Below are 22,607 nucleotides of genomic sequence, written 5' to 3' on the forward strand. Positions count from 1 at the left end.
GGGGACCCTTCATGCCAGGGGGTGTCCCCACGGTGCCCTCCGCGGATTGGTTGAGCCTACGCCCGCCCTCGCTCTGATTGGTTGGAGGGAAACATCTCAGGCGGATTATATTCCCGCCCCCCCCGCACACTGATTGGCCGGATGGTTGAGGAGAGTCGGATCACCCAGCCAATGGCAGAGCGCGAGTTGGGTCCATGTGATCCGGAGACTTCCGGTATCCCCGCGCGCAGCGGCGGGGGTGGAGCGGCCGCCATCACTGTCCCCCGTGGGACACCCCCCCCCCCCCCCCCCCAAGCACCGACCTTGGCTGCCTCGCGGGGGTTTGGGGACCCTGCCACCTCTTGTCACCCCCCCCCCCCCCATCGTCCAACAGACACCGCCAGCTCTGATCAAGGGGGTTTATTGCGGTGCTCCCCTTTATCGCCCCCCCCCCCCCTTCCCCCCGGGGTTGTTGGGCTCGGGGGTTTCACATCTGCCCCGCTGCCAGATGTGGGCTCGGCTCCAGCTGTTCACTCTGAACCCTAATGGTGGCAGAGAGGTTGGGGGGGCAGGGTCAGGCCGGGGCAGGGAGCGCCTGCCAAAGATGGTGGTGGGGTGGGGGTCCCCCTCCTGCCCCAAAGCTTCGTTACCGGGATGACAGCATCATAACGAACTCTGCGGGGTGAGGGAGGAGGGGGTGAGGGGACCCAGAGATGGGCCACCATTTGCGCCACCCCCCCCCCCTCCCCAGGCCACATGCCATGGGGCAGGAGGGGGTGCAGGGGACGGGGGGGCCCTCACCGTCAAAGTCCACGCGCCCGTCCCCGTTGAGGTCCACGTCCTGCAGGATCTCGTCCACCTCCTGCGCCTTCAGCTGCTCCCCCAACAGCGCCGCGATGGCCTCCCGCATCTCCCCGCTGCTGATCTCCCCGTCCCCGTTCATGTCGAACTGCGGCGCCCGCAGGTTGGGGGTCACCCTCCCCACCGGCTCCACCACCCTCCCTCCAGGACCACGGTCACCCCCTGGTCTTCTTGCGGTCACCATCCCATCCATGCCTGTGGTCATCCCCATGGTCACTGTCACCCCAAGTTCTTCCCATGGTCACCATACCCTCCGTTACTGTGGTCACCCCTGTGGTCACCATCCCCCCATGGTCTTCCCATGCTCATCATCCCCTCTATGCCTGTGGTCACCCCCATGGTCTCCCCATGGTCTTCCCATGGTCACTACCCACTCCATGCCCACAGTCACCCCCATGGTCACCGTTTCCCCATGGTCATGGTCACCCCATGGTCTTCCCATGGTTACTGTCCCTTTCATGCCTGTGGTCAACCCCATGGTCAATGTCCCCCTATGGTCTATCCAGGGTTGCTGTCCTCTCCATGCCGGTGGTCACACATGTGTCTGTGGTCACCCCTGTGGCCATCATTACCACTGTGTTCCCGTGGTCATTGTCCCCATCCGTTCCTGGGGTCACCCCCATGGACACCACTCCTCCATGTTCATGTTCTCCCTATGGTCACTGTCCCCTCCCACTGTGACCTCCATGCCTGTGGTCACCCTTGTGGCTGTGGACCCCCAATGGCCGTAGTCCCCCGTGGCGGTGGACATACCTCCCGGAAGGCGATCTTGAGCTCCCTCACACCCACCATGTGGGCTGTCTCCTCCCGCAGCTTCGGCCCCATCATCTGCACAAAGTCCTCGAAGTCCACGCGGCCGCCCACTGCGCAGGGCAAAGGGACAACCTCAGTGCCCCACGCCCCATCCCCTGCCCCTCCGCCCCCCTCCCTGGCCCCACGGCAGCCGGCCCCACGCTCACTCCTCATCTTGACGTGCTGGGAGATCTCGATGAGCTCCATCTCGGTGGGCATGTACCCCAGGGTGCGCATGCAGGCGCCCAGGTCCTTGTAGCTGATGTACCCGTCCTGGTCCGTGTCAAACTCCTTGAAGGCGTCCAGCAGCTCTGCCACACACGCGGGCACACACGGGCACACAGACCCCATCAGGCGCAGGGGTCCCTCAGGCACCGTGCCATCCCAGGGCAGGTCCCTCACTGGACGCAGTGCTGTGGCACGTGTCCCCATGGCACTGTGCCACATGGCACCACGTCCCATGGCAGAGCCCTCCATGGTCTGTGTCCTCATGGCACTACGCCCCATGGGAGAGCCCTCCATGGCACGTGTCCCCATAGCACCATGTCCCATGGCAGATCCCTCCATGGCACGTTCCCCCCATGCCCCCAGCCCCCTGTGCCCCTCTGTCCCCCTCACTGCTCACCGTCCAGCTCCTCTGGTGACAGCTCCCGCTCCTGGGATGGGCACACACAGGGTGGGGGCAGAATCAGACCCAGCTCAGCTCCAACCTTCCCCCCCCCCAGCAAACCGCGGTGTCACCTTCGTTAAGCGTGGGCCAAAATTAACTCCGGCGGGAGGGATTAGAGGGATTGGAGAGGGCAAAGCCCTGCCCTGGCCCCCGTGTCCCATCTCCTGCCACCCACCCGCCCTGGGGCTGCCCCAACCCGGGACCCCCCAGGCTCCGAATGGGATTTGCCCGGCACCCATGGGCGCTGCCGGGGGTGATCCGTAGTCCTGGAGGTGGGGGGCTCGGCTGCCCTTTCTCAAGCTGTCCCTCTGGGTGTCCCCTCTTGCCCCAGGGCTCTGGGGTGTCCCCAACACCATCCTCAGTGCACCCGGGTCCTCTCCATCCCCAGAGTCCCCAAGTGTCCCCAGTCCTGTCCCCAATGGTCCCATCTCCAGGGTCCCAGAGCTTCCCTGACCCCATCCCCAGTGCCTCCACGTCCTCTCCATCCCCAGTGTCCCAGAAGATCCCCAGCACCATCCCCGGTGCCTCCATGTCCCCTCCATCCCCAGGGTCCCAGAGTGTCCCTGACCCTGTCCCCAGTGCCCCATGTCCCCTCCATCCCCAGAGCATCCCCAACCTCACCTTCACTGCCCCCGTGTCCCCTCCATCCACAGGGTCCTGGACTGTCCCCATCCCCGTCCCCATCCCCAGGGCCACACTGTTCCCTCCGTCCCCAGGGTCCCAGAGCATCCCTGACTTCGTCCCCATGTCCCCATGTCCCCTCCATCCCCAGTGCCCCGCCCGGCTGCCCCCACCTTGCCGAAGACGGTGTTGAGGAAGGGGGAGTAGGTCTTGGTGGCAGTGGCGTGGGGGTCCCCGGGGCCCTTCTTGCCGTTCTTCTGCCCGTGGCCGCTGTGCCGGGACTCGGAGCCGGGGCTTTTGGTGCCGGGGGGACCTCCGTCCTCGGGGGCTTTGGGGGTTTTCTCGCCCACCTCCCCCCCTTTCCCCTTACCCGGGGTCTCCGTGTCCTTGGGGGCCCCCTTGTCCCCCCGGGTGCGTGGCATGGGGCCGGGGCCGGGTGGGCAGCAGGCAGGCGGGCAGGGAGCGGGACCCCGGGGCGGCCGAGCCTTAAGAAGGCGGCAGAGAAATCCTCTTACGCCCCGACGTGCCGCCCCCCCCCCCTCCCACCCCAACCATGGGCTGCCTGGACCCGGGCAGGGCAAAGCCAATTAGCAGCGATTAGCGGCAGGAAATGGCCACCGGCCACCGCCACCCTCCATGGCATCGCGCTGGGGCAGAGCCACACGGTCACGGTGCTCCCAGACGCCGGCCAGGTCCCCATCGCACGTCCTAGGGACATCGTCCGAGTCCATGCACTGGCACTGCCCCACATCCCCAGTGCTGGTACCCGTGGCCACCACCAGTGTCCCCAGCACCAAACCACATCCCCAATGCTCTCACCCCATGGCCACCACCAGTGTCCCCAATGCTGACAGCTCAAGGCCACCATCTGTGTCCACAGCACCAACCCACGTCCCCAACACACTCACCCCATAGCCACCATCTGTGACCCCAGCGCCAGCCCACATTCCCAGTACTCTCACCTTGTGGCCACCACCAGTGTCCCCAGCACCATATCACATCCCCAACGCCCTCACCCCATGGCCACCACCAGTGTCCCCAGCACAAAACCACATCCCCAACACTCTCTCCCCGTGGCCACCACCCCTGTCCCCAATTCTGACACCTCAAGGCCACCATCTGTGTCCACAGCACCAACCCACGTCCCCAACACACTCACCCCATGGCCACCGCCAGTGTCCCCAGCACAAAACCACGTCCCCAACGCTCTCTCCCCGTGGCCACCACCCCTGTCCCCAGTGCTGACACCTCAAGGCCACCATCTGTGTCCACAGCACCAACCCATGCCCCCAGTGCTCTCACCCCGTGGCCACCACCCATGTCCCCAGCCCAGACACCCATCCCCAGCATGGGGACCCATCCCCCCGCCGGGATGTGACAGCCATGGGTGCAGTGGCAGTGGCGGTCACAGGCCCCCAGTGTCCCCCCCCCGTGCCACCGCGATACCATCAGCCTGGCTCAGCAGCTGCAGGGCGGGTGACAGCAGGAAGCCAGCGCATGACAGGGAGATGCCATCGCGGGGACACCGCCGCACCAGCCCCTGCGTGCGCCCGCTGCCACCGCCACGGCACGTGTGTCCCCCCCATGTCCCCACCCAGGGGGGCTCCCCACCGCCCCGGGACCCCCAACCCCATGTCCCACTGGGCCAGCTCTGGGTGGCCGTGGGTGAGAGGGGGTCCCTGTCCCCTGGCCGCCCCCTCTGCCCCATGTCACCGTCCCTGCGCAGCGATAGCGGGGCCACTTCCGCTCTGCCGGCAGCCGCTGCCGTGCCCCGATAATGGGCAGCGGGGTCCCCGCGTGCCCCCCCCCCCCCCCTACGCCGAGTGGGGAAACTGAGGCAGGGCTGGGGCCATCCCCCCCCCCCGAGCTCCCCTACCCCCAAGCTGCCATTAGGGTCAGTGCTGGGGGGGGGAGAGATTTTGGGAGGGGGTGTGTGTGTGTCACTGCCAAGGGGGGGGGGGGGGGAGATAGTGGGCGGAGCTTCAAAATTGCAGCCCCTCCCACCTGCTCCCACATATAGGGCACCCCGCAGCCGGGTGCCCCCCACCCGCCGCCTCTGCCCGAGCGCTCCCCACCATTAAGGTAGGTCCTACGCTATTTACTGCCACGGACCCCCCGGGCACAGGGGCTTGGTGGGGTGTCCCCAGGCTTGGCCAGGGTGCGATGGCCTCAGCGGGCACGGGGTGACACACACCATAGGGGGGCGCAGGGGGGGGTACCCCAAAATGAGGGCAGGGCAGGAGAAAGCCAGGCTGCGGTGGGTCGGGGGGTTTATGGGGGGACACACTGGGTTGGTACTGCAGGACAGGGTGACATGGGAGGGGGTGACCCGGGAAGGAGTGACACCGGAGGGGGTGAGACGGGATGGGGTGAGATGGAAGGGGGGTGACATGGGATGGAGTGACACGGGATGGGGTGATACAGGATGGGGTGACATGGGAGGGGGTGACACGGGAGGGGGTGATACAGGATGGGGTGACATGGGAGGGGGTGACACGGGAGGGGGTGATACAGGAGGGGGTGACATGGGAGGGGGTGACACGGGAGGGGGTGATACAGGAGGGGGTGACACGGGAGGGGGTGACACGGGAGGGGGTGACACCCCTTCCCGCAGCCCTGAGCCACCCACACTGCCTGCAGGGCTGGAGCCAGGGCGATGGAGCCATCGAATGCCACGCTGCCCCCCACGCTGTCCCTGCCACCCCCCACCCTGTCCCCGCCACCCCCCGTCCCCCTGACATGGGACGGGCAGCTGCTGGTGGCCTGCGCGGTGCTGGGGTTGCCCGCCAACGCCTTCACCCTCTGGCTGACGGGCTGGCGCCTGCGGTGCCGGGGACTGGCCACCTTCATCTTCAGCCTGGCCACCTCCGACTTCCTCTTCCTCGCCAACTCCCTCCTGCAGATCTGGTCGGTGGCCCACGACCACCAGTGGGTACTGGGCACCCACCTCTGCCGCCTCCACCAGTTCCTCTATGGCTTGGGCTACTACAGCGGGCTCTTCTTGCTGGCGGCCATCAGCCTGGACCGTTGCCTGCTGGTAGCCGCCCCGCTCTGGTACCGGTGCCGGTGACCGGCTCGTTTACCGGCGGCGTTGTGCGTAGGGGCTTGGCTGGTGGCGGGGGTGTGCAGCGTGCCGGACGCGGCGCTGTCGGTGGCAGAAGAGGTGAAACCCGGGGCGGTGGCGTGCCATAGCAAAAGAGGGAGCTGGGAGGTGCCGATGCGGTGGCTGGAGGTGGTGGTGGAAGGGCTGGTGCCCTTCGGCGTGGTGGTGACATGTCACGGCACCGCCCTGGTGCTGGCGTGGTGTCGGCGCGGTCAAGGCGGCCACCCGCCCGCCCGTTTCCAGCGCATCGTGGCGGCCACGTTGAGCGCCTACGTGCTGCTGCATCTGCCCTTCCAGGTCACCCAGCTGCTGCAGCTGGTGGTCCCCAACCCACCGGGTCACCTCCTCTACCTGCTGGGACTGGCCTTCAACCTGAGCAGCTGCCTCAACCCCTGCCTCTACCTGCTGCTCGGCTCCCGCGCCTGCCACCACCTCGCCCGCCTGCCGCGCGCCGTCCTGGCCCGCCTGGCACCCACTGCCCTCGCCCACACGCCACCGGCCACTGTCACCCCTGTGTCACCCGCCGCCGTCAGCCCTGCGCCAACTGCTGACCTCACCCCCGGGCCACCCGCTGCCCTCGCCCATGTGGCACTCGCCACCCTCGCCCCTGTGCCATCTGCCACTGTCAGCCCTGTGCCACCCACCGCCATCATCTCTGTGCCACCAGCCACTGTCAGCCCTGTGCCACCCACTGTCACTCCTGTGCCATCCACCACTGTCATCCCTGTGCCATCCGCCACCAACACCCCTGTGCCACCCTCTCTCATCACCTCTGGGCCACCCAGTCACCCCTGTGCCATCCGCCACCATCACCCCTGTGCCACCCACTGCTGTCACCCACCCACGGTCTGAGCCACCCGTGGGGTCCCCACCAGCAGCTCCATGAGCTCTGTGCCACCCACCGTCACCCCTGTGCCACCCACTGCCATCACCCCTGTGCCATCTGCCACTGGCACCCCTGTGCCACCCACTGCCATCACCCCTGTGCCACCCACTGCTGTCACCCACCCACGGTCTGAGCCACCCGTGGGGTCCCCACCAGCAGCTCCATGATCCCCGTCCGGCACGGCTGTGGGGTGGCACAGGGCCGGGTGTCCCCCACGTCCCCGCCGTGCCCCCCGCGTGGGCTGAGCCCCGTGCCCACCCCAGGCAGACGGGGACCCAGTGGGGCACGGCCACCCGTGGGGCACAGTGTGGTGACTGCCCGGGCTCAGTGGGTGCCCACGGGAGACTTACGCCGGGCCACCCCGTGGGGTGCTGCCCTGCCCCACGGCGCGACACTGCCCCACGGCGCGACACTGCCCCACGGGGTGGCCCCCGCCGCCCCCGGTGCCGTGGCGTCTCCCACAACCCCCCCGCCGCCCGATCCACGTCCCTCCCCCCGCCGCCCCCGGTACCGGCTCCCCCCTCTCCCCCGCCTCCCGCCCCCGCGCGCGGTGCGCATGCGCGGGGCGGGGCGGGGCGGGACGGCCCCGGTCACTTCCTGCCCCCGCCCCCTCCCGCCTCCGCCACCGGCCCCGCGCGCCGCCGCCCGCTCCCACCGGCCCCGGTCCCGGTCCCGGCCCCGGCCCCGGCCCCGGCCCCGGCCCCGGCCCGCCGGTGAGTGCGGGGACGGCACCGCCATCGCTACCCCCAGGCGCTGCGGGCCCCGGGACGGCGGGGATGGGGCGGCAGCACCGGGGCCCGGCCTGGGGGGAACCGACCCGCACCCGGAGCGACCGTCCCCAACCCCGTCCCCGTCCCCGTCCCTGTCCCCCGAGGTCCCGTTCCCCCCACCCCCCCCTCCTCCCCAGGGGGTCATCCCTGTCCCTGTCCCTGTCCCCTGAGGTTTCCCCCCACCCTCCTTCCCTGTCCCCATCCCTGTCCTTGTCCCCTTCCTTGTCCCCTTCCCTGTCCCCATCCCTGTCCTCATCCCTGTCCCCTTACCCGGCAGAACCACCCCTGTCCCCACCCCTGTCCCCATCCCTGTCCCCATCCTTGTCCCCATCCCTGTCCCCATCCCTGTCCCCTTACCCGGCAGAACCATCCTTGTCCTCATCCCTGTCCCCATCCCTGTCCCCATCCCTGTCCCTGTCCCCATCCCTGTCCCCTTACCCGGCAGGGCCATCCCTGTCCCCATCCCTGTCCCCATCCCTGTCCTTGTCCCACGACCCGACGGGGCCATCCCTGTCCCCCTTTCTCTCCCCATCCCCCTACCCAGGGGGACACCCTTGTCCCCGTCCCCCATGTCTGGAGGGGCCAGCCCTGTCCCCATTGCTGGAGGGACACTCCCCCCCCCCCTTGTCCCCGAGCCCCCCGCCATGGGGCAGGGACGGGCCGGGAGAGGTTTGTTTGCCCGGCGGGCACAGGGCAGCCCCGGCTTCCCGCTCCCGGGAGGGGCCGAGACGCCCTTTACCCGGGGCGGGGGACGGGGACGGCAATCCCCCCCGCCTCGTCCCGTCACCCACAGCACCTCTAGGGCGCCCCGTGTCACCTCCCCGTGTCCTTGGCCGGGCTCTGGCTCTGCCCCACATTTTAGGGGTGTCCCCCCGCACCGCTGACCCCGGCCCGGGGTGCGCCCCAGCCATGTCGTTTCGCAAGGTGGTGCGGCAGAGCAAATTCCGGCACGTTTTCGGGCAACCGGTGAAGACGGAGCAGTGCTACGATGACATCCGCGTCTCCCGTGTCACCTGGGACAGCACCTTCTGCGCCGTCAACCCTTCCTTCGTCGCCATCATCGTGGAGGCCAGCGGCGGCGGCGCGTTCCTCGTCCTGCCCTTGCACAAGGTGCCGGCGGCGGTACCGGGGATGCCGGCGCGGGGAGGGAGGGTCCGCGCTGGTGGGTGACCTCCCCCTCATCACCTTCTCCCCGTGTCCCTTTGTCCCCAGACCGGGCGCATCGACAAGTCGTACCCCACTGTTTGCGGCCACACGGGTCCCGTCCTCGACATCGACTGGTGTCCCCACAACGACCACGTCATCGCCAGCGGCTCGGAGGACTGCACCGTCATGGTGAGGGGGTGACAGGGGGGTGAAGGGCATGGCCCAGGGCTGGGGGGGCCACCCCCTTTTGCCCACTGTCCCCTGTCCCCCTCCTGTGCCCCGGCAGGTCTGGCAGATCCCCGAGAACGGGCTGAGCCAACCGCTGACGGAGCCGGTGGTGGTGCTGGAGGGACACTCGAAACGCGTGGGCATCATCTCCTGGCACCCCACCGCCCGCAACGTCCTGCTCAGCGCAGGTACGGGGTGGGGGGAGTGGGTGGTTTGATGGCGGGCACGTGGCCGAGGTGACAATCGTCCATCCGCGCCTTCTGCCAGGCTGTGACAACGTGGTGCTGATCTGGAACGTGGGGACGGCGGAGGAGCTGTACCGCCTGGAGGGACTGCACCCCGACCTCATCTACAGCGTCAGCTGGAGCCGCGACGGCGCCCGCTTCTGCACCGCCTGCAAGGACAAGAGCGTCCGCGTCATCGACCCCCGCCGCGGCACCGTGGTGGCTGTGAGTCCTCCCCTCTCCCCCGGAGAAACCTGTCACCCTGCCTGTGTCCCCAAGGCGCCATCCTGCTGTGGTCCTCAGGGGGAGACACACCCCCGTCCCCAGCGCTGCTGTTGTCCCCTGGTGGTCCTCACTGTCCCATGGGTGTCCTCTGCTCCCTGCCCCTCCCCGGCGTGTTGGGACGGTGCCGCTGACCCCCTGTCCCCTCCCCAGGAGAAGGAACGGGCTCACGAGGGGGCTCGGCCCATGCGGGCCATCTTCTTGGCCGACGGCAAGATCTTCACCACCGGCTTCAGTCGCATGAGCGAGCGGCAGTTGGCACTGTGGGACACGGTGAGGAGCGCCCCGGGGGTCCCACGGGACCATGTCAGGGTGACCCATGGGGCTGACACGTCACCCCACAGGAGAACCTGGAGGAGCCCATGGGGCTGCAGGAGCTGGACTCCAGCAACGGGGCTCTGCTGCCCTTCTACGACCCCGACACCAACGTGGTCTACGTCTGTGGCAAGGTACGGTCCTGCAGTGTCCCCCTTTGCCTCTCCCACGGGTGTCACCCCCCCCCCCCGACCCATGGACCCCTCTAATGCCGTGTCCCCAGGGCGACTCGAGCATCCGGTACTTCGAGATCACGGAGGAGCCACCCTACATCCATTTTCTCAACACCTTCACCAGTAAGGAGCCCCAGCGGGGCATGGGTTGGATGCCCAAGCGTGGGCTGGACGTCAGCAAGTGCGAGATCGCCAGGTGGGCATGAGGACACGGCGGGGACAAGGAGGGGGACCCCCATTTTCCCTCCCCATGACCCTCCCCCCCTATTCCGTCCCCACCCCGGCAGGTTCTACAAGCTGCACGAGCGCAAGTGTGAGCCCATCATCATGACGGTGCCAAGGAAGGTCAGCAGGGACTTCGGGGTGGTGGGGACTGGGACACCCCAGCTCCGGGCATGGCGGCAGGATGGGGGTCCCTGGGCAGGGGGAGCTGGTTGGGTGGTGGTCCCCAGTCAGGCTGGGTAGGGGTCCCCATGGGGTCTATGTGGGGTCCCTGGCAGGACATGGTGCCTGGGTGGGGGGGTCCCCAGTCAGACTGGGTGGGGGACCCATGGGGTCGTTGTGGGGTCCCTGGGTTGGTCATGGTGCTTGGGTGAGGGGGTCCCCAATCAGGCTGGGTGGGGGTCCCCATGGGGTCTTTGTGGGGTCCCTGGGTCAGTCATGGTGCCTGGGTGGGGGGGTCCCATCCAGATTGTGCAGGGTCCAGGAGATGGGAGCTGGGTGGGGGTCCCCATGGGGTCTGTGTGGGGTCCCAGAGCAGGACATGGTGCCTGGGTGGTGGGGTCCCCATGGGGTTTGTGCAGGGTCCCTGGCAGGACATGATGGCTGGGTGGGGGTCCCAGTGGGGGGCTGGGTGGGGTCCCTGGGTCAGTTATGGTGCCTGGGTGGGGGGGTCCCATTCAGATTGTGCAGGGTCCAGGAGATGGGAGCTGGGTGGGGGTCCCCATGGGGTCTGTGTGGGGTCCCAGAGCAGGACATGGTGCCTGGGTGGTGGGGTCCCCATGGGGTTTGTGCGGGGTCCCTGGCAGGACATGATGGCTGGGTGGGGGTCCCAGTGGGGGGCTGGGTGGGGTCCCTGGGTCAGTTATGGTGCCTGGGTGGGGGGATCCCATCCAGATTGTGCAGGGTCCAGGAGATGGGAGCTGGGTGGGGGTCCCCATGGGGTCTGTGTGGGGTCCCTGGCAGGACATGGTGCCTGGGTGGTGGGGTCCCCAGTCAGACTGGGTGGGGGTCCCCATGGGGTCTGTGTGGGGTCCCAGAGCAGGACATTGTGGCTGGGGGGAGGTCCCAGCATGGGCTGGGTGGGATCCTGGGCCAGAACACCGTGCCTGGGTGGTGGTGTCCCCATGGGGGCAGCGTGAGGATGCCGTGAGGATCCCATGAGCCCTTCTGACCTTTTGGTTTTTGGGGGGTTGGGGGGGCACAGTCGGACCTATTCCAGGACGACCTGTACCCTGACACGGCGGGCCCCGAGGCGGCGATGGAGGCGGAGGAGTGGGTGGCGGGGCGGACGGCGGGGCCGGTGCTGGTGTCCCTGCGGCAGGCCTACGTCCCCAGCAAACAGCGGGACCTCAAGGTGAGCCGCCGCACCGTCCTCCACGACAGCCGTCCCCCTGCCACCGCCACCGCCGCCGCCACCACGCCGCCCTCCACGCCCCCCGCCGCCGCCGCCCCCACCCGCCTCAGCGCCCCCCCGGCCCTGGGAACAGTCCCCTCTGCACCCACGGTAGGGAGTGGGCGGGGCTAGGGAGTGGGCGGGGCTAGGGAGTGGGCGGGGCTAGGGAGTGGGCGGGGCTAGGGAGTGGGCGGGGCTAGGGAGTGGGCGGGGCTAGGGGGTGGGGTCTCTGGGGGTGGGGTCTCTGGGGGTGGGGCCATGGAGTGGGTGGGGTCTGTGGGTGGGGTATGAAGTGGGTGGGGCATCTGTGGGTGGGGCATCTGTGGGTGTGGCAAGGGGGTGGGTGGGGTCTCTGCGGGTGGGGCAGTGGAGTGGGTGGAGCTTATAAAGTGGGTGATGGTCTGGGTGGGTGGGGGTCCCCGGGGGTGGGTGGGGCTGCGGGGTGGGTGGAGCCAAGGGTGGGTGGGGCAGTGGGCGGGGTCTGATGTGGGCAGGGCCAAGCTGGTGTGGTGGGTGGGGGCGTGTCATGGGTGTGGTCATGCTGGGGCAGTGGGTGGGGCTGTCTGCATAGGCGTGGCCAATCCCGTGGCCCGCCCCATGGGGGGGGCAGTGGTGGGTGTGGCCTCGGTGGGCGTGGCTGACGGGGGTGGGCGGGGCCTCCTGCGCGCAGGCTGGCGGGCGGCTGGAGGAGGTGCTGCAGGAGGTGGCGGCGCTGCGGGCGCTGGTGGCGGAGCAGGGCCAGCGCATCGCCCGCCTGGAGGAGCAGCTCAGCCGCCTCGAGAACGGCCACGTCTAGGGACCCGCCACCACCCCCCCCAACCCCTCAGGGACCACCACCACCACCCCCCGGGGACACCCCCCTCCTTCCCCCCCCCCCCCCCCCCCCCCCCTTGCCTGCCAGGGACCATGCCTGCGCCCCAGGGTCCCCCCCCAAGCCATCCTACCCCTCCTGGGGTCTGTCCCCTGTGTGTGTGTGTGTGTCCCCAGTTGGAGGGCTGGCCGCCCCTCTGGCAGCTCCCCCCTCACCCCTGTTGCCTTACTGGGTGCTGCCCCCCCCCTCCCCCCCCCAAATCATGGACCATTCCCTCCTCCCCTCCCCAAATCATGGACCATTTTTCCCCCACCCCCCCCAAATGTTCTCGGGCTGGGGGGGCTATTCCTGGGATCAAACACTACCCCCTGCACCCCCTGTCCCTGGGCTGGGGCGGGAGGGGGGGGGGGGGAGAGGTGTCCTTCCCCTCCTTCCTATGCGTCAGGGTACGATCTGCCCCCCTCCCCTAACTGTGAAATATTGTCCCCCCTATATTTTGGGGGCTTCTTCTCCCCTCCCCCTCCTTGTTCCCATCCCCTGTCCCCCATCCCCTGTGTCCCGTCCCCCCCCTTTACAGTGCAGGGTCAAAAACTATATTTTCACTCCAAATAAAGGACTTTATAAGAAAAAGTTCTGGGTGAGGCGCTGGGGAGGGGGGGGTTGCTGTGGGGTTTTGCGGGGTGGGGGCTCATTGTGGGGCCAGGGAGCTCTGATGGCTGCAGGGGCCACCCAGGGGGGGACAACGAAGCCAGGGAGAGGGGGGGGGGACAGGAAGGCGCAGCGGTCACGCGTGCGAGCTCACCCGCCTCGGCAGGAAATGGGGGGACGCGGCGGGAAGGGCTTGCACCCCATGGGGACTGCATACAGCCCCCCCCCCCAAATCAGCACTGTGCCATGGGTACCCCGCTACGCACGTGTCACATCACCCTGTGCCTGGGGGGGGGGTAATCCCCTCAGTGTCCCCAGGGGATATCACAGTCCCAGGGGGATCGGTGGACCCAGGATGGGGGGGAAGGGGGGGCTGTGGTGACCCCAAGGTGGGGAACAGGGGACAGCCTGGGGGGGGGGGCAGGTCAGAGCAGGTCCCCACTGCTGGCAGCCACTCCGGGTTTCCAGGGCCCTGGGTGCATTTTGGGTAGGCGGGGGGGACACAGATGGCACCTCACCCCCCCGCACAGATACATCCGCTGTGTGGGGGCAGGAAGCACCGGGGGGGGCCCCCCCAGCACAGCTCGCACCCACAGCACCAGGACGCACTCCGGCAGCACCCGCTGATGGTGAGCACCCCGAAAAGCAGAGCAGGATGGGGGGGGGGGGGGGAGGCGGTCCAAGACCTGGGGGTCCACGACCAGAATGGGAGTGAGCTGGGAGGATTGGGGGAGGGGGGAAGAGGGCCCTTCTCCAGCCTCAGTTTCCCCCATGAAATCTTGGGTGGGGGTGGGGTGTTCTTCATTCAAATTTGGTTCTCACTGACCCCCCCCCCTACCGCTGGTGCTGCCCCAGGGGCTTTGGGGGGGGGGGCAATGGTGGGTCCCTGGGGCAGATCCCCCTCCCACAGCGGGGCTGGGGTGGGGGGCGCAGCAGGGCCTGGGGGGGGAGGGGGTGCAGTTTTTGGGGGGAAAGGGATGAGGGCAGCACAGTTAGGCTGCGGGGAGGCATTTTTGGGGGGGTGCGGGCAGTGTGGTGAGGTTGGGGGGGGGATGCTGTGGGGCCGTGTGGGGTGGGCAGGGGACGGGGGGAGGGGGGCAGGAGCTGGCTCCTCTCCCCCAGCACCCGCAGGTGCTGCGGCACCCACTGACTGCAGCTTCCCATCACCGTCACCATCACCGTGGGGTGATGGCGGAGGCGGGGGGAGGGGCTATGCCCCCTTCCCTGTCCCCTAAGCCTCTGCCCTTCGCCCCGGCCCTACCCCGTTTTCCGGGACGGGCGGCCACCCCGGGTGCGGTAAACACCGGATGCGTGCCAGGCACGTGGCGGTGACCCCGCCAACCCCTCACCCGCAGGCTGGAGCTCGGCGGTACCCACAGGTACCGGTGCTGCTGGCCTTGGCCGGGTTGGCAGCGGCGGCAGAACCGGTGGGAAGCCGGAGCGACCGGACGGTGGGAGCCCTTCTGGGTTTACTGCTCTGCCTGGTGGTGGGGTTGGCCCTGGCCTGGCACCATCTCTGCCGGCTCTCGGCCGGCCGCTACCACCCCCGGCCCATGGGCCGCCGGGCGCTGGCGCTGCTGCGGGGACGCTGGCACCGGCTGCGGGGATACGGTGGCACCATGGTACCAGCCTGCCAAGGGGACGGGGAGGTGGCAGCAGCCCCCCGGGACGAGGAGGAAGAGTTGATGCCGTGGAGCCAGGACCAGCGGCCGGAGGAGAAGGAGGAGGAGGATGAGCGGGAGGAAGAGGAGGAAGAAGAGGAGGAGGAGGAGGAGGAGGAGGAGGAGGAGGAGGAGGAGGAGGCTAAGGCGGCACCGGAGGGCAGGGAGAGCCCCCCGGATGGGGGGCAAGTGGCGGGGGGCAGCGCCGAGGCCCTCCTCAGTGACCTCCATGCTTTTTCGGGGACGGCGGGCTGGGGGGAGGCGCGGCCCCACGTCACCGCCCTGTGATGGCCCCGCCCCCTGCGATGGCCCCGCCCTGCCCGCGGGGGACCCCCACCCTCCTCCGCTTTCCTCCCCCACCCCAGCACAGGCTCCTGATTGGCTGCACAGGCCTGGGCATCGACCAATAAAAAAAAAAAGGAGCAGCTATGCCAGTTTGAGGGGGCGTGTCTCCGGGGACAGTGGGCGTGGCTAAGGGGGAAGGGTGAGGCATAGGGAAGCACTGCGGGCGCGATGGAAGGGGCGGAGCCTGGAAAAGGGGCGGGGGCTGAGGGAATGGGCGGGGCATAGAGCGGAGGGGCGGAGCCTGCAGCCTACATTGGCGGGGGGCCGCCCCCAGGACATCCCTCGCCCCCCCCCCCCCGCCCCCCCATCACAGGACTACCACGGCCTCAGCAAGTCCTTTAATTGGCACATGTCCAGCAGCCACGCCCACCTCCGACTGGGGGGGCCCCCCCCACACACACACCCCGGGGGGGGGCCACACCCAGGGGTGGGGGGGAGCACACCCTTGGGGGGAGCCCCACAAACATCCTTGGGGGGGGGCCCCGGTCCCCCCCAACCCAGCCCCGGTTGGCAGCAGCATGAGCGGGGCTGTGCCGGGGAGGGGGGGGCCATACCTGCAGCAGTCCAGGGACACCCCCCCCCAGCCCCACGGGGGGGGCACCGGGCCCCTCCCCCCCTCCCCCCCCACCCCCGAATACCCCCTCCACCCCCCCCCTCCCCTACCTGGCCACCCGCCCCCGGCTTCCCTTTTGCTTTTTGGCACCCCCGGAGGTCTTGATGGGCAGCGGGGCCGTGCCCTCGGCGGGGGGGGGCAGGCTGGCCCCCAGCTCCATGGGTTCCCCCGCCGCCCCCGGCTTGAAGGCCTCGAAGGGGGAGAACTTCACGGGGCTGGGGGGGGTGGGGGGTGGAATGGGGCGGTAAGGGGTGCACCAAGCCCCCCCTACCCTCCATCCCACCCCCACCGTCCCCTTATGCCCAACACCCCCCCAACATGTACCAGCGGCACTAAGCCCCCCTTATCCTCCATCGCCCCCCCCCCCCCCCAGCACTGTCCCCTTGTGCCCAACACCCCCTGACCCCATGTCCCCCCCCGACACCCCATGGTGCCCACTCCAATGGCCCAACCCCCTCTTCCCCCATCCCAAAGCACCCCCCCCTCGCTGCTGTGCCCTGCAGCACCCACCCCACTGCCTCCCCCCTCCACCACTTCCAGCCCCCCCCCCCCCGTGCCCCCCCCCCCAGGGGTACCTGACGGGGGTGCGGGGGCTGCTGTTGAGGCGGCGGGGGGAGCGCACCTTGGGCTGGAAGGAGAACCCCTCCTTGATGCTCTCCAGCACCGAAGGGGCCACGTAGGTGAAGCCCTGCGGGGAGGGAGGGGGGGTCAGCGAGGATGGGGAGGGGGGGGTGTGCTGGGTCCGTGTCGTCCCCCCCCGCTGCCCGCCACCCCCCCCCCCGCGGTACCAGGAAGGCTTGGTTGGCACTCTCGCTGATGGCGGCATCATCCGGGCTGTCGACCGGTGTCTGGCGGGTGAAACGGGTGTCGAACTGGCTGACGTCCTCCTCCGACTGCTGCGGGGGGGGGTGGGAGAGCGGGCCGTGGGTGCTCCCCCCCAAAAAAAGCACACCCTGTACCCCCCCACCATCCCCCAACCATACCAGGCAGGGTTTGAAGGGGGGGTCCAGCCTGCGGGCCAGTAGGTCCTCCCAGTTGATGTGGCGGAAGAAGGGCTGTTTCTGCAGGTAATGGGGTGCGAAGGGGGGGGTCAGGCAGAAGGGGGGGGGGTCCGCCTGAGCACCCACCCCGCTGCCCACCCCTGCCTGTACCTGCACATCGGCCGCATCGCCCGGACCCCCCCCAACCCGCTGGTTGGGGTTTCTCTTGAGGAACTGGAAGAGAAAAGGGGATGGAGTGGGGCATGGCGGAGGCGGTGGGGTTGGTAGTTTTGGTAGGACCTACAGAAACAAGTCGGGGGGGGAGGGATGGTGGAGGGGGGGTACCTTCTTGAGCAGGTCCCGCGCGTCGGGCGTCAGGTATGGTGGCAGCACCAGTTTGCCCTTGAGGATCTTATCGATGGTCTTCTTACGGTTCTCGGCGGTGAAGGGGGGCTGCGAGAGGCGGCGGGTGGCAAGGAAGAGTTTGGCGTCACCTCAGTGGGGACCCCCCACCCCCAGGACAACTCCTCCACCCCATCCCACCCCCCCAAAACCCTCACCCCACCCCGGGGGGAGGAAAGAACAGGAGTGGGACTTGCCGATCCTGTGAGCATGTCGTACATCAGGGCGCCCAGGCTCCACCAGTCCACCGCCCGGTTGTGCCCGCTGCGCACCAGGATCTCGGGGGCCCTGGAGGTGGCAGGGGTATGGCGAGGGGGGGGAGTGTTGTGTGCCCTGAGAGAGATGGGGGGGCCAAGACAAGTCGTCCCCCCCATATTCCATCCCTCCACAGCCGCCCCCGCCTCACATGTACTCGATGGTGCCGCAGAAGGTGTGGGTGACGGCCCCGTCGTGGATGGACTCCTTGCACAGCCCGAAGTCCGTCAGCTTGATGTGACCTGTGGGACATGGAGGATGATGGTGGGGGGGGGCGGACATGGGAGGTCAGTGTCATCCTTAGGGACCACCCCCCACCCCCTCCCGCCCCCAAAATCCCCTCCCCAAGCCCACCTTGGCTGTTGAGCATGATGTTCTCCGGCTTGAGGTCACGGTAGATGATGCCATGGGAGTGCAGGTGGCCCAACGCCAGTGTGATCTCGCTCAGGTAGAAACTTGGAGGGAGGAGGAAAGTGGGGGGGCTGTGAGCAGCGTCGGGCTCCTGGATGGGATTATAGCCCCCCTCCCCTTTATTTCCCCCCCCAAAATCCCTACCAAGCCGTGTCCTCCAAGAAGATGCCCTCCCGCTCCAGCTGCATGAAGAGTTCTCCGCCTGCAAGATGACAGGTCCAAGCGGGACCCCCTTGAGCCACCCCCGCCCCCCCCCTTGCTCCCTCCCACCCCCTCACGGCCCCCCCCAGCCCTACCGCTGAGGCACTCCAGGATGAGGTAGAGCTTGCCGCCCGTCTGGAAGGCGTAGATGAGGTCAACGATGAAGGGGTGCTTGACAGCCTCCAAGATGTTCCTCTCGGCCCGGGTGTGTGCCGTGTCCTTGGCGTTGCAGGCGATCTTGGCCTGGGGGGGAGGCGGTGAGCGGGGGTTCCCCGGGGGGGCCGGGGGGGCCGGGGCGGCGCTACCTTCTTCAGGACCTTCATGGCGAAGATCTTCCCTGTGTTGGTGCCCTGAACTTTGCGGACCTGGAAGACCTGGAAGGACACCAGAAGGTGGTTGGGGACACCATCGGGCCTCACCGGATCCCCCCCCCAGCACCTTCAAGGGCCCCCCCCTCCCCCCAGGTGTGCCGTGCCCCCCACCTTGCCGTAGCCGCCCTTGCCCAGAACACGGAGCAGCTCGAAGCAGTGGGGCCCGATGTGTTCGGGGCCGTTGTTGACGCTGCTCTCTGAGATCTCGATCTCCTCGTAGTGCCCCACCGGTCTGTCGGGAGAGGGGGTGAGCAGGGACAGACCCCCTGCCTGTCCCCCGCGTGTGTCCCCCCCTGCCTGCTCCCCACTTACTCCAGGCCGTTCCCCCGGGGCTCCAGCTCCATCTCCTGCAGGAGGGAACCCATGGTCAGTGGTGGGCAGGGTGTCCATGGCAGGCAGGGGACCCATGGCAGGCAGGGGACAGTGGCAGGCAGGGGACGATGGCAGGCAGGGGACACATGGCAGGTGGGGGACGATGGCAGGCAGGGGATGATGGCAGGAAGGGGACAGTGGCAGGTAGGGTATGATGGCAGGCAGGGTGCGGTGGCAGGCAGGGGACGGTGGCAGGCAGGGGACGATGACAGGCAGCGTGGGGCGAGGTGCCGCGCCGGCCCGGCCGGATGTTTTTGGGCTGAGCCCGGGCCCGGCCCCGCGGGATCCTCCCTCTGCCCGGCCGTGCCCGCCCGCCCCCCCCCCCCGTTCCCGGTTGCCCCCCGTGCCCCGTCCCCACCGCCAGCCTGGCTGCGCCCCGGCCCCGCCACCGGCAGGACCCCGGTGTCCCTGTCCCCGTCCCCCTTCCCTCCTGCCTGTCCGCCCGTCCCGCCGTCCCCAGCACCGAACGGGCCCCGGTGCATCCCCCCCGGTCCCCGCCCTGTCCCCACCGGGTCTCGCTACCGATCACCCCCCTCCATCCGCGTCCCGGTTCCCAGCTGGTCCCGGTGTCCCTGTCCCGGTCGCCCCGTCCCCATCCACCGGTCCGTGCTCCCCCAGCCCCGGTGCCCCTCGTCCCCAACCGGTCCCCGATCCCCGTCCCGCTGCCGGTGCCGATCCCCCCTCCCCGCCCCGGTGGCGGCTCACGGCGCCCAGCTCGGGCTCGTCCCCGTCGCTGCCCTCCTCGGTCTCCAGGTCGATGTCGAACACCCCCGCCATGACGGCGCCGCACCGGGACCCCGGCGGGACCCGCCCCGTTGGCCCCGCCCCTCCCCGTTGGCCCCGCCCCTCCCCTCTAACCACGCCCCTTCCTCTAACCACGCCCCCCTCCCGCGCGTCACCCGGAGGGGTCCCCCGGTATCCCCGGCGCGGGGCACGCCGGGAGCTGTACTCCCGCGGGGGGGGCGGAGGGGGAGGAACGTGGGGGTCCCGTGGCGGAGGGGGGTGGGGGGTCACACACGGGACGCGAAGGGACAACGACAGAGCCGGACCGGCCGCTCACAGCCTTTACTGGGGACACCCCCCCCCCCCCCCCCTTCCCGCCCCGCCCGCTTCGCGTCGCTGTGACCTCATCGGCGCCGCCGTGACGACAGCCGAGGGGGGAGGAGCGCCCCTGGAAGAGACGGGGAACCCCCACCCCTCCTCCCCTCCCCGACCCCCGCTCGGGACCCCCGCGGCGTTGTAGGGCACCGGTGGCGCCGCGGGGGCGACACGGCTGCGGTGGGGCGGCGGTGTTATTGTAGGGTCGCGGGGGCTACAGCGGCCGGGGGCTGCTATAGGGTCGCGATTGTTATTGTAGGGTCGTGGGCACTATAGGGGCGGTGTGTTGGTGTAGGGTCGGGGGCTCTATAGGGACTGTGTGTTATTGTAGGGTCGTGGATACAATAGCGGGTGTCTGTTAGTGTAGGGTCTGGGGTTCTATAGGGGCTGTGTGTTGCTACAGGGTCGCTAATGTTATTGTAGGGGCTGTGTGTTGCTATAGGGTCGCTAATGTTATTGTAGGGTCTGGGGCGCTATAGGCTCTGTGTGTTAGTGTAGGGTCGTAGGCACTATAGGGGATGTGTATTAGTGTAGGGTCTGGGGCCCTATAGGGGCTGTGTGTTGCTACAGGGTCACGAGTGTTATTGTGGGGTTTGGGGCACTATAGGGTCTGTGTGTTATTGTAGGGTCTGGGGCTCTATAGGGATTGTGTGCTGTTGTAGGGTTGTGGGCATTTACAGGGGCTGTGTGTTCGTGTAGGGTCAGTAGTGTTATTGTAAGGTCATGGGCATTATAGGGGCTGTGTGTTAGTGTAGGGTCTGAGGCTGTATGTTGTTGTAGGGTTGCTAGCGTTATTGTAGAGTCTGGGGCCCTATAGGGGCTCTGTGTTGCTACAGGGTCGCTAGTGTTATTGTAGGGTCTGGGGCACTATAGGGGCTATGTGTTCATGTAAGGCACTGGTGTTATTGTAGGTTCTGGGGCACTATAGGAGCTGTATGTTGCTATAGGGTCGCTATTATTATTGTAGGGTTGGGGCCCTATAGGGGCTGTGTGTTACTGTAGGATCTGGGGCTCTACAGGAGCTGTATTTTGCTATAGGGTCGCTAGTGTTATTGTAGGGTCTGGGGCACTATAGGAGCTGTGTGTTGCTATAGGGTCAGTAGTGTTATTGTAGGGTCTGGGGCACTATAGGAGCTGTGTGTTTCTATAGGGTCAGTAGTGTTATTGTAGGGTCTGGGGCACTATAGGGGCTGCCTCTCACTATAGGGCTGGGTGCTGTCTTGCTCTCGGGGCAGTTGGGGTGGCAGCGCTGCCCTCTGCTCTCGGGGACACACAAGTTGAGTGTCACAGAGGGTCCCCGTTCTGCCGCCGGGTCCCAGGGACAGCGCGGGTCGTGGGTCACTGCGGGGTCCCCAGGGTGCTAACCTGGGGGTGTCCCCACACCACGATGGGACACCCTGCTCCGGGGCGGGACCACTGGTACCCAGTGCCAGGCGTTATATAGGGTCCCTGGGGCTGGGTTGTTATTATAGGGTCTCTCCAGTGACAGCCCTTTGTCATGGGGGGGTCCCCATACAGGTCTCTTCCCGAAGGGTAGAGCTGCTCCGCTACCCCCGGGAATTCCTGGCTGGTCCTTTGTTATTGTAGGGTCTCCCTGCGCAGGTCTGTTATTGTAGGGTTTTCCTGCACAGCTCTCTTATTGCAGGGTCTCCGGTTTGGTTTTGTGGGGGTCTCCCCTTCAAGGTGTGTTATTGTAGGGTCTCCCCACCTCGGTCTGTTCCTGTGGGGTCTCCCCATGCTGGTCTATTATTGTAGGGTCTCCCCACCTCGGTTGGTTTTTGTGGGTACTCCCCTTCAAGGTGTGTTATTGTAGGGTCTCCCCACCTCAGTCTGTTCTTGTGGGGTCTCCCTATGCTGGTCTGTTATTGTAGGGTCTCCCCACCTCGGTTGGTTTTTGTGGGGTCTTCCCTTCAAGGTGTGTTATTGTAGGGTCTCCCCACCTCGGTCTGTTCCTGTGGGGTCTCCCCACGCAAGGTTTGTTATTGTAGGGTCTCCCCATGCCGGCGGGTGCCAGCGCATCCCAGGTTGCACCCACTGCTGTGGCCTGGGTGCCTCTGGGGGGGCTCCTCTCACCCCCCCATTAGCAAAGGTTCGTTAACAGGGGACCCTGTCTGCCCCCTGCGCGTCTCCTGGCATGGCAGGGGCACTGGACACCCCCACCAGCTGTGGGGACAGGGGACACTGGGGACAGGGCTTGGGGGTGCCAGGAGATGGGGTGGCAGGGCAGGGGGCATGGGGAGCCCGGGGGGGGAGTACGGGGGGGGGGGGGGGGCGCCAAGGGATGGGGTGGCAGGATGGAGGGGGGGGGGATGCCAGGTAATGGGGTGCTGGGGCAGGGAGGGATGTTAGGGGATGGGTTGTAGGGATGGCGGGGGGGGGGGACAGGACACAACAGGGGAGTACGGGGGGTGCCAGGATGGGATGGGGGGGCAATGCCAGGGGATGGGTTGCCAGGGGAAAAAGGGATGTGGTGCCAGGGCATTAGGGGGATGCCAGGGAATTAGGGGGGGTGCCAGGGGATGAGGTGCCAGGGGATTAGGGGGGGTGATAGGGGATGGGGTGGCAGGAGGGGATGCCAAGGGACTGGGGGGATGCCAGGGAATGGAGTGCCAGTGGGGGATGCCAGGGGATGGGGTGCCAGAGGATTAGGGGGGGTGCCAGGGGATGGGGTGACAGGAAAAGGGGATGTGGTGCCAGGGGATTAGGGGAAATGCCAGGGGATGGGGTGGCAGGAGGGGATTGCTAAGGGATGGGGGTGCCAGGATGGAGGGGGA

At 67.9% G+C, this 22,607-nt stretch overlaps 5 protein-coding genes across 5 annotated transcripts; 3 read left to right on the top strand and 2 right to left on the bottom strand.

Annotated features, from left to right (window-relative positions):
* Window positions 1–419: 419 nt before the first annotated feature.
* On the bottom strand, window positions 420–3,467 carry LOC309673409 (calcium-binding protein 2-like). The gene is made up of 6 exons (XM_082485175.1): window positions 3,097–3,467; window positions 2,258–2,288; window positions 1,800–1,943; window positions 1,594–1,703; window positions 781–928; window positions 420–654 (listed from the first exon to the last, which is right to left on the bottom strand). The coding sequence occupies exons 1-6, from the start codon at window positions 3,343–3,345 to the stop codon at window positions 626–628; spliced, it is 711 nt and encodes a 236-aa protein (XP_082341301.1). The 5' UTR covers window positions 3,346–3,467; the 3' UTR covers window positions 420–625.
* Window positions 3,468–5,579: 2,112 nt separating this feature from the next.
* LOC309673294 (putative G-protein coupled receptor 152) lies at window positions 5,580–6,878 on the top strand (the record flags this gene model as incomplete). The annotated part of the gene is given in 2 exon segments (XM_082485034.1): window positions 5,580–5,990; window positions 5,994–6,878. Coding segments are annotated over 2 exon segments (1,296 nt in total).
* A 1,698-nt stretch (window positions 6,879–8,576) lies between these two features.
* Window positions 8,577–12,528, top strand: CORO1B (coronin 1B). The gene is made up of 10 exons (XM_082485804.1): window positions 8,577–8,792; window positions 8,895–9,017; window positions 9,115–9,244; window positions 9,324–9,505; window positions 9,716–9,835; window positions 9,907–10,011; window positions 10,101–10,246; window positions 10,338–10,395; window positions 11,477–11,776; window positions 12,336–12,528. The coding sequence occupies exons 1-10, from the start codon at window positions 8,592–8,594 to the stop codon at window positions 12,459–12,461; spliced, it is 1,491 nt and encodes a 496-aa protein (XP_082341930.1). The 5' UTR covers window positions 8,577–8,591; the 3' UTR covers window positions 12,462–12,528.
* A 1,798-nt stretch (window positions 12,529–14,326) lies between these two features.
* LOC309673637 (protein tyrosine phosphatase receptor type C-associated protein-like) lies at window positions 14,327–15,178 on the top strand. Its single transcript, XM_082485481.1, has one exon. It carries the CDS (start codon window positions 14,432–14,434, stop codon window positions 15,071–15,073), a length of 642 nt encoding a protein of 213 aa, XP_082341607.1. The 5' UTR covers window positions 14,327–14,431; the 3' UTR covers window positions 15,074–15,178.
* Window positions 15,179–15,789: 611 nt separating this feature from the next.
* LOC309673636 (ribosomal protein S6 kinase beta-2-like) lies at window positions 15,790–19,544 on the bottom strand (the record flags this gene model as incomplete). Its single annotated transcript, XM_082485480.1, has 15 exons — window positions 19,441–19,544; window positions 18,676–18,710; window positions 18,475–18,595; window positions 18,298–18,366; window positions 18,088–18,235; window positions 17,936–17,993; window positions 17,735–17,835; window positions 17,532–17,622; window positions 17,323–17,413; window positions 17,069–17,176; window positions 16,895–16,957; window positions 16,727–16,804; window positions 16,532–16,639; window positions 16,319–16,431; window positions 15,790–15,958 (listed from the first exon to the last, which is right to left on the bottom strand). The coding sequence occupies exons 1-15, from the start codon at window positions 19,510–19,512 to the stop codon at window positions 15,790–15,792; spliced, it is 1,425 nt and encodes a 474-aa protein (XP_082341606.1). The 5' UTR covers window positions 19,513–19,544.
* Window positions 19,545–22,607: the final 3,063 nt, after the last annotated feature.

This window comes from Vanellus vanellus, assembly GCF_965231255.1.
Source record: "Vanellus vanellus genome assembly, chromosome: 6".
NCBI lineage: Eukaryota > Metazoa > Chordata > Aves > Charadriiformes > Charadriidae > Vanellus > Vanellus vanellus.